The 19,691-nt window shown below is 34.6% G+C and overlaps 1 protein-coding gene across 1 annotated transcript in view; it reads left to right on the top strand.

Annotated features, from left to right (window-relative positions):
- The first annotated feature begins 464 nt into the window (after window positions 1-464).
- CEBPE (CCAAT enhancer binding protein epsilon) overlaps window positions 465-19,691 on the top strand; it is a 91,194-nt gene continuing 71,967 nt past the window's right edge. The window contains exon 1 of the mRNA XM_044057875.1: window positions 465-1,544. Within this exon, the coding sequence (XP_043913810.1) occupies window positions 1,062-1,544 (483 nt within the window). The 5' untranslated portion in view covers window positions 465-1,061. The remainder of the gene's footprint in view (window positions 1,545-19,691) is intronic.

Below are 19,691 nucleotides of genomic sequence, written 5' to 3'. Positions count from 1 at the left end.
AGCCATCATGGATTCCTCAAAGCTCATCACCTACTGGGTGGTGTTTGTAGGTAAAGCTCATGGCCTTGAACTATCTATTGGCTAGCACAGGATTCAAACTCATTTCTCTTAAGTGCTGTAGCAACTAACCCAAACTGCTTTTCATTGATGGTGAGAGGGAGTGAAAGAGAAAGGGAGAAGACATTTCCTTTGTTTAAAACATACAACAAAAAGTTCCTTAGCACCAGAATTAAATCCCTTTGTCTTCATATAGTTTCTTGTCAACTGAAAAAAAGGGATTCATAAATTAAATTATTTAGTGCTATGAAATTAGGGTATGGATACCACCTTCAGGATAGAAAAGAAATGTTCCTCTGCATTTAAAAAAAGTGGTAACCATAGGAGGAGCAAAGGGAGGGGCAGAAAAGCTTAAATACTAACCTTTACTTCTCAGAGCAGTTTAGTAAACTTTGGACCAAGTCTGCAAACAGCTGAACTCTACTAGGTGGGGAAGAGAGAAAGCGAGATAGAGAGAGAGAGAGAGAGAGAGAGAGAGAGAGAGACACACACAGAAAGAGAGAGCTCTTTGCATTATTCGTTCAGAGTTGCACAACTGCTATCAACTTTTTTTATTGGTGCTGTTTAAGAAAAAAAAATCCACACACTTCCTGCCTGTGACTGTGAGACTGAAAGCACTTTTTTTTGGCATGGTCTGTTCTTAAAGAAGTTATGAACAAGAAATTTTTCAAACATTTTCTCCCATCTGATTTGCTGCAATAGCTTCTGATGTCTTATGTCTGTCAACTGGATGAAGGAACAGAAGGAAGCTGAAGAAAAACTTAACCTACTCAACCAGGAGTTTCACTGACACTAAAATTAAACCGCTTTTTCTAGAAGTATCTCGTTTCATGATGCAGAATTAACAGTGATGAAATTGCTCTCTTTTCTAGTGCATATTGTCATGGATAATTCTTAATTTCTTTGCATATGGAATTATACATTTGTATAAATATTTCTAAGTGCCTTCATCTGAATTTCATCTGTCTGTGAAATGTTATTCTGAAAGTAATCAAATCCCTGCAATGTCACAAAATAATTATTACGAGTGTGACAGGCGAGGTGGACAGAACCCACTGTATCCAGCTAGAAGTGTGGCAGCAGGAACTGACCTCAGTGGCATCTGTGAGAGTGAAAATTCCATCGACATCTCTGCCTATATTGACTCAAATGAGGAGTTCCTGACTGACCTCTTTACCCTGAAGCATGAGAGACTAAAGAATACCTACCACTACCTGCCGACAGAAGGACACACTGGTATGGGAACCAATGTGTATGGTTACGGGCATCAGTATAATGCAGAGCGAAAAACTGGCCCAAGTGGATATGAGCAAGGTTTTGACCCCAGGTCAGTTATTGTTAAAGAAGAACCGAGGGGAGAGGATGCCCGCAATGGAATACGAGCAGCCTATAACCCTCTGCAGTACCAGGTGGCACACTGTGGACAGACCGCAATGCACCTGCAGCCGACACTAGCAGCTGTACCCCAACCACTGCGGATACTAAAGGCAAGTCATATTTTTACTTTTTTATGTGATAATCCACCTCACAGGTTTGCACTGTTTTTTTCCATAAATTCATGGCAATTATTTTGGAAACTGATGCTTCTTAGCAAGTTATTTTTTGGCTAAACTTTACCCATTCTTTCCCCTTTCAGCACAATGAGTTATGACAGACACAGCCTCATGTATCTTGCAAATGAGTTTAGGATGCACAAATAAATCTGGGCTGTAGAAGTCATGAAACTGACAGGAAATAAGTAGTCACAATTAAGCTTTTATTATTGATGGCAGTTTGATATTTATCCCTGCAGAATTATACATATAGCATTAGCAATGTATTCCTAACTGTGAAGCAGATTTCACAGTGAGGTAAGGCAAGGGACCAGACACACACACACACACACACACACACACACACACCCTGGAAATGCTGTAGTTGTGGCAGGTGGTAAGTCTGTGCAGTACAAGTACAAGATACTGACCTGCAGGAAATGCTACATACAGGGAAAACAGAGGCAGTGGTAACTTAATTCAGAGTTTTAGTTTTTGTTTTTTTACAGGAACATGGGTAGTACATGGTGGCTACAGACTCAACTGCCATCACTGACTGGAATGTCCACAGAAGTTCCTCACAAAAAAATTACAGGACATAAACAGCATATCCTATGCAGATCACTTCAAGGCCCTATCTCTATGCTCTGCTTCATACAGACTGTTGAGAGGCAATCTGTGCCTGGCATACAAGGCATCCTTGGATCCCAGTCTGATGGACTCTTTGCATATCTGCAAAAATTAATAGCAACAGAATTTCTCAATCTAAGGATTTAAACTTTCCTTATGACATAATAGGACATGGTGGAGGGATAGGTATGTGTGTCAGAGAATTCCCCTTCCCTGTCACAGGTCTCCCATCCATGTGAAGCAGAGGTCTTCCCTAACCTTATTCAAGAGAAACTTGCACCACTGGATAAGAAATTGGAATTTAACCCCGGGTCTAGCACTTATGTCTCTAATGGACAGAGGCAGCCTGTAAATCTTTCACTAGTTTACATATAACCCTTAAAATAACCTGTAAGGCACATTAACTTGCGGGATACATTTGGTTTGCTTGGCTAGGCTTATATAGGCCCTAGTGGTTATTACTTTAGTATATTCTTATGATGCAGGGACACTTTTTTGTTGATTAAAAAAATAATAACACTGCTTTACCGCCATGCTGCACAGAGGGCCAGGTGCAGGGCAGGGGCTGTATAGGGAAGACCTCTCTGCACCCTGATGAATTTATTGTTAGGATGATTGGATTAAAGCCTATCCGAATCCTTACATTTTTTTACATATCTGACTTATATATTTCAAATTTCTTAACCAAAATGGATGATACACAGGCTGGCATGTCAAAAGATGTGTGACACTTGATCAAACTTGAAAACTGAAGTAGACAACCCAATGAAATCAAGTGTAACACTGGGTTTTGAGATTGCAGGCTAAAGATCGTTATAAATTACTATAAAATTATGTTTCTAAATTTCTTCATTCAGTGTAAAAATTGTCATCTCCCTGTACTACAGAGAATTTTTGAGGTCTAAAATTACTGACATAACTCATCATATATAATACTGGACATAAAGACAGCTACATTGCAGTAGAACTTATATTTAATATAATGAACTTTTTGTTTATATACGTTAAGTAATTCTTCATACAAGAAGTTATAGTGCCCCAATTACGAAGTATATACATGAAATTAATAAAACACAGTACAGGACAGAGACAGATGTGTGACAACTGAAATAACTGTATAGACTTATAATTGTTGCTGTAAATACTTTACTGTATGTACATATCTAGTAATTATTTTTATTATTTCATGAGAAATCTAACTGTTGTTTTTCTGAGAACTGTCTGAAATTCACTTGTTATTATAAATATACTGTGATGGGACTTTTCTTCCTGGGTCTGGGATGAAAATGGGTCTGCCCAGTCGGACTTCACAGTCAACAAAGACAAATAAATAAATAAATTCCCTTTATCTACTTAAATCACCAGGTATGATATAGCATAATTGCAGGTCTGAATTCTACCCCAACCATCCACAAGGTGATTTACTTAATTCAGGTAAAAAAAAAAAGGCAGCTAACATCTGTAGTGAATACCTAAAATCCATCAATTTCCCTTCTACGTTTAGTGCATGCTGCATGTGAGATATCTGAAAAAAAATATACCAGGATAACAAACGATTGTCTTGTATTCATTCGCAGAAGCTAGTTCAAAATGAACAAATCAGAATGATTTTTACCAGTATGACAATGATGTGAAAATGACTGTTAACACTAGAAATATTCATAAGACCTAGCATATTATAGATGAGATGGAATATGTAAAATTTCACAGCATGGCACAGTTTGCACTTTTTAGACTCATAGATAGTTACTAGGCATGCAGCCTAGGAGGCTAGCGTACATCCCCAGCTGCCTGAAAGCACTGTCTGGTTAAATGATTTGCTCGAGGTTACACAGTAGCCAATTGAAGATGGAACGTTTCAAACCCTGTGCCCTCATTACCAAGTCAGAGCTTTAGTCCTCTGCACTAACTGCCAGACAGAAAAGGCATAGCTATTCTCTGTTACGGAACTAAAGCCTGATCACCCACATAATCGATATGGGGTGCACCTTTATACTAACAAGGAAGACAGAAGAGCATGACAATACTTATCAAAGTGGTTTCCCATCTTGTGCTCTTAATTCTAGTGCAAGAAAATCAGAAGGTTGAAGTCCCTACATGGCATTCCAGCAATAAAAATGAATTTTGTTGCTTCTGGGTGCACTACTTTCTCAGCACTATGTTTGGAATCTGACATCCCAGGTAGCTTTGAATGTGAAATTGATATTAAATTCCCACACCATGGGAGACCATTGAGGGTCCAAAAGGAATTGACAATTAACTGTGTCTAAAAAAAGAACACATTGCAGGAGACTATACGCAGCTATTGCATAAAGGTGAAGCATGGTCTTACATTTCCCCTGATGTGTCTCAAGCTTATGATGTGGTCACAAAATCAAAACAAATCGTTCTGTTCATCTGAACTGCTAAAAGCTGTGATATGGGAAAAGCAGGGATGGGCCTTCCCTACATGAGCTTGAATTTCATATCATTGCAAAAAGTGGTGCGTGTGACAAATGAAAAAAAAAACTGTATGAAAAAATTTATTAATGGCAGCTGTAATACAACCTAATATAATCCGATAAACAGTAATATATGACGGAATGTCAGTACTCAGTACTTTGGCGCAAGGAACATGTTTTCTGTATCCTCTCAACCTGGCTCAATTCCTATCTTTGTCATACTTAACTGCGTCCAGTAAAGAAGTACAAAACATTTTATTTATTCATTCTCTCATCTCAAATTTCACCTCTCCAGCATTGCTGAGCATTTTTCCAGACATCAGTGGTTTTATATCAGAAAAGCAGTCCTGGACAATATCCCACTCCAACATAGGACGTCACTCACCATAAGCAAACCTATGAATAATTTAGATGTTTACCAGTTCAACTACTGATTTATCTTTGTAATGTGGAAAGAGAAAACCAAACATGCATTGAAAATCCACATGGACAAAGTGGAAATATACAAATTCAACACAGAAGGCATGCCACCAGGGAATCAAATTACAGAAATAAGCATTGCGATACAGAAAATCTAACATTTGCAACAATATAATACCCTAGCATCTTATTACAATCTGTTTTTATTGTGTGATTACTTTTTCTTTCTCTACATAATATTGCAAAATATACCTTTGTAGAACAGGAAACTCTGACCTAAGCAAACAGAAGAAAACAGATAACAGAAAAACAACCTATGTCTAAGAAATTACTAAATCATTGCATATCTACAGCTATTTCAAGCGAAACAGCATAAATACAAGTTGCAATCTGAGGTCAGACCATCTAATCATATGGTGCAGCAAGTAAAGCTGTTATAAATTTTTAGGCTGACAAAAATTAAATTTCAAATGCCAGTGGGAAGAAACAGACGAACTCCATCAGTCTTGTAAAAGATGTACAGAGTAGAAGCTCCATTCTGGTCAGAAAACAAGTGCTGTGATGCCATATCTGTGTGTTCCCGTCCACTGTCATTGCCACCTGAATATACTTGTTTTATTGATCACTTTCTGAAAATGTACATAATAAGTTTTCTGGCCAATGTACCAGTCCTCAAAGTATTCCTTCTTGAGCCTCCTTTGAAAATGATCAAGGCTCAGTAGGCATGCCTTGACAAAGTATAAATAAACCACAAAAATAACAAAAGAATTTCCAAAAAAGAAGCATTGGCTAATCCACTGAGTACTCCACAATGACTTTCAGTCACGTTAATAACATTCGTTGACATGCAGGTAGACATTCTGATGTATCATGCAGCTGCAGCTACTAAATTACCTTCCTACACACTCAGGCCTGTTTCATTATCTGGTAGGATGCTTAATACAGAGACATTTTCCTTCATAAAGATTGTTTTCGGATCCTGACAGACATGAGCATATTTGAGCAACCATTTTCTGAGTAGAAAATTCACTACAATTATTGATTTAGTAACTGGGGACAATGAAAAAATTGTAACACAGTACAATCATTGCATAATGAGTTTTCGTTTTGCTTGTGTGTGTAGACTTTACACAATTAAAATTCAAGAATATATGAAACAAAAATTTAAATAATTCAAATGCAATTTATGATCTTCCAATCTATGCAGATGTAGCTGTCATTCTGTCTTTCTTTCATTACTTAACTAAGACTAAAAGAAAAAAAAAATGTGCTTTCCCAGATTCATCTTGCTTAAGATGGTTGTGCGTATATGGCCACAAAGAACCAGTGACAGATGTCTGGGAAGCAATTAGATAATTTGTTTTACAGATCAATGCTTTCTTCTACATTTTACAGTAGTCTTTTAAGAAGATAAAGGTAGCACAATAGAAAATTACAGGGTTAATCTATCAGAACACCACCTGAATCTTCTGGAGATATAGTTAGAATTGCTGTGAGCCTACATTCCTTATTGGATCTGTTAGTACACCTCGCAGCTGCTATGATTTGGATCATAAGTATCATTTTTACCAGCAGAACCTCTGTACTGATATACTGAAAGGTCTCAATTAAGTTGGAACTAATTATGGGCCGTTGGGGCACATAATTTATTACATGAATGAATAAACTCCACACATAAAATCTAAAATCATTTTGTGAGCTGTATATGAGATACTACTTACAGAAATATAAAATATAACTCTGTTAACAGTACAAAACTCTTCTTTCTAACCAACAGCTCTAAGTCTAAAGGTCCGAATTATCATTATCATTTCTCATCAGCAAAGCTAATTTAAGATATATAATGCTTAATGCTCTAATGAATTACCTCTAAGGTTGAATGCTATTGTTTTAGCCATTTAAGATATATAATGCTTAATGCTCTAATGAATTACCTCTGAGGTTGAATGCTATTGTTTTAGCCCAGGGCTCATTCATTTGTCAGGGCTATTGTGGTTATAAAATACAGTTTCTATTTTCAAAACAGCTGTCCTTTACAGCAATAATACACTTCTGCAAATATAGTTTACTTAGATGCATTTTAGTGAACGTGGCATTTGCAGGGCCATTGTGTAAATAGTAAATAGTTATAATTAGTTAAAATTCATGATTTATTGAATTCAAGCAGTAATTTTTGTGCAGAGTGGAGGGATCATTCCATTTTGTTTTATGCCATGCATACATATCTAGTATAGTCACTGCATGAATGCAGAAAAACGTCACACTTAGAATGTTGATGTTTTATTTGTTTTTGTGATTTCTTTTTGGCACTGTTATTTTCTGGTAGCTATTAATTTTTATTAACTAGACCCAGAATTTCTGTTATGTTTAATTAAAACAATATTCAATGAAACATTCAATTAACCGAACAATATTAGTGTATTTTCATTGTATGTTTGCTATCTTAGCTCTTGTTCCCAGGTAAACTATTTATTTGGCATAATGCTGAATGCAAAAAAGCATTAATTTCAAGGGAAATTACATCCTAGAAATCCATGTTATTGTCATTGAAAATTATCAGACTGGCTTGGCTTGACTTGTATCTGCATTTAAGCAAACGTTATTTCTTCCGTCAGCCTGTCAAAAGCTAGGTTTTTACCATGTATGGTAAGAAATGAACACATATTGGAGAGGGTGAAATGCCATGTTATAGACTTCTGTCTACTTCTGATGCAGCCTAGGTAGAGCACAAATAACCTTAAAGCTGATCATTTTCTATTAAGCCATAACTAGAAAACAGCTTCTAAGAACATTTTTAATCAAAGTTGTAAAATATATATTTCAAAATAAAACTGAATATAAAATGTTCAAAACAGTTAAAATATTGCAATTAAGTTCACTATATATCTGACAGTATGGCATTTTTTGCTTCGACTTGCATTAATTTTAGGAATATATAAAGTGACTAGTGCACATCTGAACAGCTACTATAGAAATTGCTTATCTTTCATGAAGTTGCAACCTAGAATTAGAAAAATATTAAATTAAGATAAAGACTATACAAAAAGGACAATGTACATTTTGGCCATTCATATGCAGGATAAGTTGTCATTAAATAACTGTGATGCACTATGGAACTATAGCTTATAATAATGATAGAATATTCACCAGCTACAATAGAAGTAATACAGCATGTATGTACATAAGACAGGAATAAGTCCTGAAATGGCATGAAGAAAATAACTAAGAGAATGCAGTTTAGCAGGCATTGAAGACAGACTCCTAACCATTGTTTAACCACTGCCATTGAAATTTATTAGGTAGTTTGGAGACATTTCATCAGATTCACTTATTAATGTTACAAGATCAGAAGATATGAAATTGGTCATAAGAGAAATTTAGAAATGATACTTTGAAAACTGTGGCACATGCCAGTATATATATATATATATATATATATATATATATATATATATATATATATATATTTAGAAACACACACACACACACACACACACATGTAAATATTGGAAACTGACAACCAAATGGGAAAAAATGAGCAAACATAAGTTAAACACTAGTATTGTATGGTTGTATGAATTGGGAATATAAAAGAAAAAAAAGGCGAGAGGCAGGAGAGTATCAGCATAATAGCTCAGGGGACCGACTGGACATAAAAAATAATGCCATGCTGGTCTACTAACATAAAACAATAGAACACAAGGATGATATGGCACATTTTATTGATCCAATATGGCTTCTACAATTACATAAGATTTCAGTCTAATAGAAGCCCTTCATCATAAATGGGCCAGAGTGAGGGGTGGCCGAGCACAGTCTCTGGTACCACCTTAGTGTTTTCATTGGACTATGGAAAGAATCATCTTTAAGATTCAAGCAACATGTTAATTTGCCAATCTACCTAAACACTTGCTTTTAGCTGGCCTGTGGTACTAGTCTATGCAGCATGTAGCTTACATCCAAATAAGTGCTGCCACAGTGCAACTTCTCTCTGGGACTATTATACATCAATAGAAATAAAGATTTATACAAGTGCTTTCTTTCTTTTTTGCCAAAATAAGTACACCTACAAAATAAGCTAACACTTATTCAACAACGCAAGTAGTAAATGAAATGCGCTATGGAAAATAATCTGTCAGAATGCACCCTATTTTCTGTTTAACTATTGTGCTGGGGGTCGGGAGGGTTCATGAATGAGATTTTTAAAGTGTGGTCTCTAGTACATGACATGGACAAGTGAAACATGACTCACCCAAACAAGATACAAAAAAAAAAACATTGACTATACAATACAGAACTGAAAAAGTGAAAAGCTTTCAACCCATTAAATTGATTATGCTTAATGCCACGTCTCCTACTCAGGGTAAAATAAAACTCCCTTAACCTATATACCTTCTAGCAAATTCTAAGATGTCTTTACAATATTTGTTTACTTTTCATTATATAGTCACACTTTTCTAAATAAGATGGAACTTACTACTTTGGCAAAGCTGTAAATATTTGGCAAAATAGAGACATACCAATGAGAAATATTCTCTGTTGCTTTCTTGATTTTGTTTTTGCCCCATATATGAGGCACTCGTGACTCATTAATATGTTCCCTACCAGGAATTTATTTACTCATAGTGATACAGGTTACAGACTGAGAATGCCTTTATCATACACACATATTTTTTCTCAAACATCAGTCACATCTAATTTTAACTCGTTAATACAGTTTGATATAAATGTAAATGTGTCTATGTCACAAACTATAATTCAATAAAGGTGTTAAAAAAGAAGGCAAGGGAAAAAAAAGAAAAACATCAATAACGTCATCCATATACCCTCCTTCCTTTCTGTAACATTAATTAACGTGTAAGAATATGAAAGGACAAGTGTGGCTGCAACAAATAGAGAGGGAAAAAACATACCTGCTAACTAAATCAAGAGAAACATCAATGCTCCCAAAACACCAAGAAGCAACCTACATATTCAGGGTTTACACACTTGATAAGTGGATATATTTCTTTCTCAGCTTGACTAGAAAAAGCTGTACATGTACCTCAGAACTGAGAGCATCCCAACAACATACTAGTACCAATGCATAGTTTTATGTTAATCAAAATGAAAATATAAACATGCCAGGAAAAGAAGTATACAATCACTACCTGAATCCAGAAATAACTTCATGTAGATGCTTTATGTAAACTGTGTGCCATACGGGTATGCTAATCTGCTTTGTTAATGTGTTTCTTATTAGAAAATGCAACAGCCAACTATTTTTGATCTAGACAATGTGCATATAGAACTTCACTGTGAAATTATCACTCAGACATATTTAGCAGCCCACAGTTTTTACTGCATAGTATTTTGGGTTATCACTGAAGACTAAGTAGGGCCTTTATATAGTCTGTCTGAAACAGCAACAACATTTTAAAATGAAATACATGCATGCATACAAATATTTCAAGCACGGGTATTAACACCTTTCTAGCTTGCCAATATACCAAAACACTTATTCCCACAATAAATGACCAGGCTGTTCTTAAAAATATCTAAACTAGTATTTGCTTTAATATAATTTGGTAGTCTGTTCCATGCATTGGCTACTTTGTCAGAGAACCAGTTAGTACACTTCTAATTCCTAGAGAATCTTCTACATAGGTTATCTGATGATTCTCTGCTACTTTTTCATAATCCTAAACATTCCCAGAAGTAGTTGTCTCTAAATGCCCTATAAACCATCTCTTAGATATCTATAAGAGACACCGTACAAGTTCAGATATTTTAGTTTTTCATAATAACTTAAATTTTCACATCCATCGATGCCCTTGGTATATTTCTGCTGTACTCTTTCCAGTTTACTCAAGCTTGTTTTCTTGTAAAGTTTCCACATTGTTATTCCATACTCCAATTAGGGCCTAATGTCTAATGTAACTAATAAACAATGACTTCATCATTTCTGATTTCCTAGACTTTATACATCTGTTTATATAATCTATAGTTCTATAATACATTTTTTAAAGAGGTACATGCTGTAAAAAGGAATTTATATCAACAAATTCCACTAATTGATTTTTTAATAATTTGTTAGATAGGTAAATGAGCTAGCCCACAGGCTGTTTCCAACCATGGCTTGGGCCATGTAGGCAAGGGTAAATACAATGCACATAAACAGTTTTGAGTAACAAACAAAACAATACATTTTGGGGTGTAGGAGGAAACTGATGTACTAAGTGAAAACTCATCTACTTGCAGGAAAAACATTTAACCTCCACATAGAAAATGACCCTCACACTGAAAGAAAGAGATACAAAAAGAGATGCAAGAAAAACAGTTACATTAATCCCCAAAAATATATAAAAGTAGCATTAATCATAGAAATTAATACACCCAGCGATTATAGTGTCTTAAATACAGAGAGACACATACAGAAAGAAGAAGACTATGAAAGAAAGATACCTAGACAGTTCCAGTAGTAGTAGGAGTAACAGTAGTAATAAAAAAGAATCTACAATCATATTTAAACATGCTACCAATATCTGTAACCCTATGAACTGCAGAAGGAGACTGGGCACATTGGTGGTGTCGAGAAGAGCACTCCTGGCTAATATCCATGCAAAGAGTGAAGCGATACTAATTTCAAGAATACTAACTGTACCCTCAGTTAGGTACGATGTCCATTCTTGTTATGGTATTAAAAGATCAAAACATCTGGACAAATTAAAAAGAGAGAATGAGAGATATTCTCCACTAAGGCACTGTAATGTTCGGCATAAATCATTTACACTGCTCAGTGATACTGTTTAATGCTTTAAATGCCCAGTGAAACTGTTTAATGCTTTAAATGCTCAGTGATGATCTTTAATGCTTTAAATGCTCAATGATACTGTTTAATGCTTTAAATGCTCAGTGATGATCTTTAATGCTTTAAATGCTCAATGATACTGTTTAATGCTTTAAATGCTCAGTGATGATGTTTAATGCTTTAAATGCTCAATGATACGGTTTAATGCTTTAAATGCTTAGTGATGATGTTTAATGCTTTAAATGCTCAGTGATACTGTTTAATGCTTTAAATGCCCAGTGAAACTGTTTAATGGTTTAAATGCTCAGTGATGATGTTTAATGCTTTAAATTTTCAGTGATGATGTTTAATGCTTTAAATGCTCAATGATACTGTTTAATGCTTTAAATGCTCAGTGATGATGTTTAATGCTTTAAATGCTCAATGATACTGTTTAATGCTTTAAATGCTCAGTGATGATGTTTAATGCTTTAAATGCTCAGTGATACTATTCAATGCTTTTAATTTTTTGGCCTAGTTATGAAATAAAATAATTTCAAGTGTTGTAGCACAATTTGATATATGCTGTCAAGATATCAAAAAAATGGTTCAGTGGTACTGAGGTTAAGCCATAAATGCTTCTATGTAAAGTGAGACTGAAAATATTTAAACCTACTGTGATGCTCAGCAGAACAGAATGGGAAAAGAGAGCGGTAATTGCAATGCTATCAGCTGTCTTGCCATGTAGACAGATTTCCCTCATCATTATAACAATGTTTTTCTATTGTATAGACCTACACACATCACTTAGAAGTAAAGGGTCATATAACATCGTCTGTTAATTTATTGTGAAATACCAGACTTCTTCCCTTATCAACAAGCCAAGTGGAGCATTAGAAAAATGGTTTTTTGAACTGCACTCATGAAAATAATTTTACTGTCCAGTTTTAAAATAACATGCACCTAAGAGATAATATGTGGGTCTGTACACGTCTTTTTGTGTCTGCACAGGTTTCTGGAAATATTAAAAAAGTTACAGCATTCTGGTTAAATCATTCTATATAAGCAAATGTAAGTCTGCATTTCATAATCAGTTTGTGATACGTTTAATATTTATATAACATCCCACCATCAATTCAGCTACATGGCACAATGTACCTTCCCACCACAAATTATTCTAATGGGCAGTACTTATATTAACAAATTAGTCTAATGGGTAGTACTAATGTTAATATTCTAAGTAAAAGTATTTCACAAGCTGTTGTACTACCTCCTTCTGAGACATTATTGGAGACCTTGTCCAGAATATAAGAAAGATTAATATTAGTGTATGTTTTGCTCTCCTTAGCAAATTTCAAGTCACTTGAAAAAAAATATCAAAACGAAAATAACACTATGTTTTAATGGTGTTGAGGATACTTATATGTACAGTTAACCACATTTAAATATTACAACCCTAGCCATTTTGTGTAATGAACACAATATTAACTTCAGTTTTCCAGTGTTCGAGATTTTAAGCTTTCGCTTAAAAGGGGTCGATGAATTAGCGTTCGCTTTTCTAAGCGTTCGCTAATTTAATATAGACTCAACATATGTTGTTTAAAACATAGTACCAATAAATAAGAATAATAAAAAAACAAGTAGTCATGGACGAGACAGCAAATTTAATAATACACTTAGCACTTTGGCTTAGAAACAGCTTTCCGGTTTCCAAGCTGAAGCTCTAAGTGTATTATTAAATTTGCTGTCTTGTCTGTGACTAGTTGTTTTTATTTTTGTTATTTAAAACATGTTGTTCTATGGTCATGTTAGAGAAGTAGTTGACATATTAGTGACAGAGTTAGGGATTGCATAAACTATTAAAAACGTTGCACAAAAAAGTTAAAATAAAGTAATATACATGCTGCAAGGATCAATAAAGGATGTGTCATGAGTTATAAAGTATATTGAAAATAAAGTCTTGCTGATGTGATATATTAACATTGTGAGGCAAGGGAAGAAAACTTTAATGGTTCAGATCAAAATTTAAATGTCATTTAATTTATATGTAAATTATTAATTGGAGGGCCTATTATCAGAGCTAGAGACAGTCCAGTCACCAGTTTGTCCATATTATCCTTTGTTCTTACTGGAGATAGTCCAGTCTTCAGTTTGTCCATATTCCCCCTGTCCTTCAACAAATTCAGTAACTCAATGTTTTCTACCTCCTTTGGTAGAATTTGGAGTAAGCTCCCTTCTAAGATACAAGCTACCAAAAAGAAATAGATATTCAAATCCATTCTGACCTCTCAACTCATTACTATTTGGTTCTGCAGCTTTGATATCATTTGTTTGATTCATCCTGGTACAAGATCACCTGCACATAACTCTTGCTATATAATCTCCTTCTGTGTAATTGTTGAACCAATTAACTGAGGTTAATGAGTTCCTGTACTTGTTAGAATTGTTACTAATTTGTATTAATATTCCCTTTGGAAAATTTACTTCACGGTTACACATATAAACACATACTTTAGTTTCTTATGTGACTGACTTTAGAGCTATGTTCAGTACATTGACTGAATTGTCCTGTGTATTGCTAAATGCGTACTTTTTATTACAACTGTTTTCTTGTTTTTGCTCATTGTCTTGGAGTAATCTGACCAGGACTCCACTGAAAATGTGACTGGGCATTCCTGGTTAACCCATGTAAATAAAAAAAAAAAAAAAATTCTTGAATGGAGCACAGAATCACCTACGTACTATGTAAAGGTACATCAGGTGGTCGTAAGCTCAGGAAGGCAAACAGTGAGTTGTAGCCTACACAGTGCCCAGCTCAATTAGCAAACAATTAAATAGTACTGATTGGGGATTCGGACTTGATCATGGGTGGTGGTCGTTAGTTCCATTATGTGTCATTTAGTCTTAGCTTACAAAGATAAACCCAAAATGTGTAGGGAATTGAAAACATGATGCATATGCCATGCACATTCAAATAAAAATCAAGCTCAAATCTTGTAATAGGTACCGGACAATGAAGATAATCAACATATATCAATATCTATATATATATATATATATATATATATATATATATATATATATATATATATATATATGGGAGCCCTTTATTTGTTCAAACTTTCAAATGTTCGAAACTCATATGGCCAACAGCATATGAGTGAACGTTTGAAAGGCCGACCATTTATCCACATACACAAACCAATGTATACATAATATAATGAATTACATGAACACCATTATAGCCCTTCCCTTTCTTAATTTTTCATGTGATTTTTTTTTACTTTATTTGTAATGGAACTGATTCAAATTCACCTGAATGTTTCATAAATCACTTTTCAATAATAATCCTAAATAGCTTCTATCAAGTCATTTACAAATAAAATAAAACATGAGATAAGCTACAAAGGATACACTGATACAATTATTTCATTCATTATGAATATCTTACAGACAATCTCATAGTATTTTTTCACAGATCAGATTATTAAAAATATTAAATTTAGATAGCAAATGGAACAAGGCCCACATGCCCATGTTCCTAATCTACTTTTACCATTATTATAATTTCTTTTGGTAAACAAAATTTTTCATGTACTAATACATCTTTTAAATTACGTCCCCTCTTAAATGATTTGCCCTTATGTTAGTAAATCCTTTGAGAAGATTAATGGTCGAAGGTTTGATCCAGTGGCAGAGTATACTTGCAATACAACAGGTGTGGTTTATGCACTGAAATGTTCCTGCAGCCTATTTTATATTGGAGAAAGTATAAAATCTTTTAAAATTAGGTTGCAGGAACATATAAGAGACATCAAAAATAAAAGAAAAGAAATCCTCATTGCTGTGTTTTAGAAAATATAAAAGCTGAGAATGTTATTTGCTTGAAAAATAAGTTGTTGCATAAAGAAACTGTTTTTATTTTAAAATATGACATGGTGACACCTGCCGGTTTGAATCTGGAACGCAACTGGAAGTTTCTTCTGTAATGAAAAAGTTTTAAAATTGATGTAGTTTTATTGAATAATTGATTGATTGCTATATATGGAGTGTATGTTTTTGTTAGTATTGTCTCCTGGAAGGCTTGTATGCCGAGGCACTAGAGACTGAGTGTTTATTAAATTTGTGCTTTTGGAATTGTTCGTTTGGTCATTTTGTTATACTAAATTTTCATCTCTATTAGACCCCCACTCCTTTTTACATAGCCACCATATGATTTTACTTAATATTGTTGCTAAAATCCATTTACCGTTAAATATAATTTCATTTACTCTTTCATTCCATATATCCCATATGACATAATACTTTTATCTATTATTTTAACATATTCTTTACTGCTATTCTTGTAATATCCATATTTAATCATATTCACATTTATTTTATCCACTCCTTTTATATCCTCAAGAAATCTTTACATAGTTTTTCCAGTAAAATTTTAATTCTTTTACAATTACATTAAAAAAAACATGTTCAGTAGGTTGTTCTTCTTGACATTGTAACCATATTCTTTTTAGATGGCATATTTCCTTTTACTGGTAATTTATCTATTTCCAGTCTTCACAAAAAAAATGACATTCTACTTTCTGATTACACCAATTGCTTCATATTTTTATACCTTTAATTATTTCCATCTGTTAGATTTTCCCGTGGTTTTACATAGTAATGTTTTAACATTGCATTCTTATACCATACTTTTCTTTCTTTCCTATATCATCAGTTTTCATTTTCCACAAAATATTTTTTTCTTGGTAACATTTTATTTTTTTTCATTTATACACTGTTTTTCTCTTTTTACTCTTTTTTACAATTCCCCAAAATTTATCATACTTATATTTATACGGTTTTGCTACTAATCTCTTATCTTTTTTCATTTATCCACTTCAACACTTTGTACAAATTTAATGAAGCAGCATATACCACTGGATTAATTAACCCTGAACTCCCTTCCTCTTTATTTATATACAAAACTCCTTTTTTCCTGTGTTTATTCTAGAACCCCATATAAATGAAAAAATTATCCGCAATAATTAATTTCCAAATACTGCTGCCAACCAAAATACACTGGCTAAGTATGCTGTGTTTTCCATCACTACTGAATTTATCAAACAAGTTTTTTTCTGAATTATAATTTATATGTTTTCCAGAAAAGACAGGTTTGTTTTATTTCTTCTGTTGTTTTTTCCCATTGGAGTCTACTTTCATCTTTATTCCCAAATGTTATACCTAACACAGAAATTTAATTCATTGTAAAATGCACACCACCTATTTTATTACATCACTTACATCTTTACTTTTCTTTTTATTTAAAGCCATCCTTATTACCTCTAGACACACATTTGTGTAAATTATTATCTCTTTTATACACATTTTGTTTTTTGCAATTAGTATATTTATTTTCACATACTATCACATTCATAACTAATGCAAAGAGCACACAGCTCATGTTGCATCCCTGTCTTACACCACTCTTCATATGCAACTCTTTGCTTAACCAGCCCTTTTAAGTGTTTTTACTTTATTACTAAATGCTGACATACGTAATTTCTTAACTTTCTCACTTATGTTATGTTCTTTCATTGTTCACCATAAGATTTCATGTCCAATTGTATCAAAGGCCTTATTAAGATCTCCTATCATAATTTTTGCTTCTTCTTTTCTATTCATAATATCATCTTTAATTTCTATATCATTAATAATTCTTGAAAATCCTTCCCCTTTATACTATATATATCTTCCATAATATTTTTTATTTAGTTTCAAATCTCTTTTGTATTATTTTCATAAATATCTTATAATCATTATTATACAATACTATTGGTCTCTATTTTTAAATTGCACTCTTTCTTCCTTCTTCCATATAAAACATTCTTATTTATTTATTTACTTATTTAAATTTGTTGACCGGGAGTGTCCGACTGGACGTGGGTCCATTTTCAGTGGAGGCCCGGGGAGAAAAGCTCCACAGTTAAAATAAACAGACAGTAGTTACATTGGATTACATAGCGATTAACAATTTAACATAGCAATTACTTACAACATATTTACAGATGAAGAACATAGTACATCAGTAGACAACTAGAATCTTTATCTGTGAAGTACATAACAGGCATTAACAAATGTAACAATGAGAAGTTCCTGCTGTATAGCAAGTACTAGGCTTATGAGCATCTGAGCTTGCTATAATCAAGGTAGTTAGTGGAGTGGAAAGAAAGGTAGTAGTTGGATGGGTGGATGATATTAGAGTGGGAGTTGCAAGGGCACAGTCAGCATGTTTTTAGGTGCGCTTTTAATAAAGTTTTGAAGTTGGTGCATGATGGTATGGAGGTAATTGTGGGTGGGAGTGAGTTCCATAATTTGGCTATGACGCAAGAGAATAGTGCTTCACCAGCAGAGTTATTGGCTTTAGTGATCTGCAAGTGATTTTTGTTGCTGGATCTTAGTGGTCTGGTGGTGCGATAGGGTTAGAGTAGATTCTGGAGGGATGGGACATTTAGTGGATGGTTTACTAGTTTGTGGGCGAGTGAGAGTTGATACCACTGAAGGAGGTGAGGGAGTTCAAGCCAGCCCAGTTCAGCAAGTGAGAGACAGTGGTGACTATGGTAGGATGCCCCTGTGGCGAATTTGGCAATTTTGTTGTAGCAGGTCTCTAGCTTGTTTAGATCACATTGCCTTAGGTTGGTATATACTGGAGAGGCATAAAGTAGGGTGGAGATAAGGTGGGAATTTGCTATTGAAATCTTTGCTGCTTTGGTGAGAAATTGCTTATTTCTGTATAATGCTCCTAGTTTTTTGTGGACTTATATGTAAATGTCAAATTTTTGTTTATTGTCTATTTCCACTCCTAGCAATTTGGTGTGTTCAGTTGGGTATATAGTGGTGTTGTCTTTTGCTGTGATGTTAAAGTGAGAGTTGTTTTGAGTATGTTTGGTGGGTTGGAAGATGAGTGGTTTAGTTTTGTTTGCGTTGAGTATTAATTGGGCATCGGATAACCATGTTTCAACAGAGGAAAAGGCTTCCTGTGTAACTTTTTGCAGTTTGGGTAGGGACTGGGCTGAGCAGATGATGGTCGAGTCATCTGCGTATTGGATCAGTGTGCCATGTTTGGTTGCAGAGGCTAGATTATTGGTGTAAACAGAGAAGAGTAGGGGTCCAAGGATGGATCCTTGGGGAACCCCTATGGAGACAGGTAATTGGGGAGATATATCATTCTGCCATACAATGGATTGTTGGCGGTCAGACAGGTAACTCTGAAACCAGTTGGTGGCTGATTGTGAGAAGGATAGGTTAATGAGGACAGAGATAAGTTGTTTGTGTAGGACCATGTCAAATGCTTTAGATAGGTCTAGGAAAGTAGCAGAGGAGAGATAGCCATTGTTTTTATGCTGAAGGATAGTGTTAGTAAAGGAGAGTAAGGCAGTGGTGGTGCTATGGTTTGGCCGGAAACCATGCTGAGTACTGGAAAGGAGGTTGTTAGTAAGGAGGTAGTCTGAGACCTGAGAGTGTATGCATCTCTCTAGTATTTTGGAGAGTGGAGAGAGAATAGCTATGGGGTGGTAATTGGTTAGTTCTGCAGAGGGTCCGCCTTTGTGGAGGGGAATTATATGTGAGACTTTCCACAATGTGGGAATGTAACTTTCTGACAGAGATCGGTTAATCAAGATGGATACTGGGTAGGCCAGAGCATCAGCTGCGATTTGTAGGTATTCACTTGGGAGGTTGTCTGCTGCTAATTTGGTGGGTTTAAGTTTAGTTAAGAGTTTTTTATGTTGCAGGTAGCTACAGGACAAAAGAGAAGGCAGTGGGGAGATTACTAGTTGAAGGTGTGGGTTGGAGGGGAGGGGG

This window comes from Protopterus annectens, chromosome 16.part0 (genome assembly GCF_019279795.1).
Source record: "Protopterus annectens isolate FY-2018-M chromosome 16.part0, PAN1.0, whole genome shotgun sequence".
NCBI classification, from domain to species: Eukaryota; Metazoa; Chordata; order Ceratodontiformes; family Protopteridae; genus Protopterus; species Protopterus annectens.
This window is presented reverse-complemented; position numbering and strand designations above follow the sequence as displayed.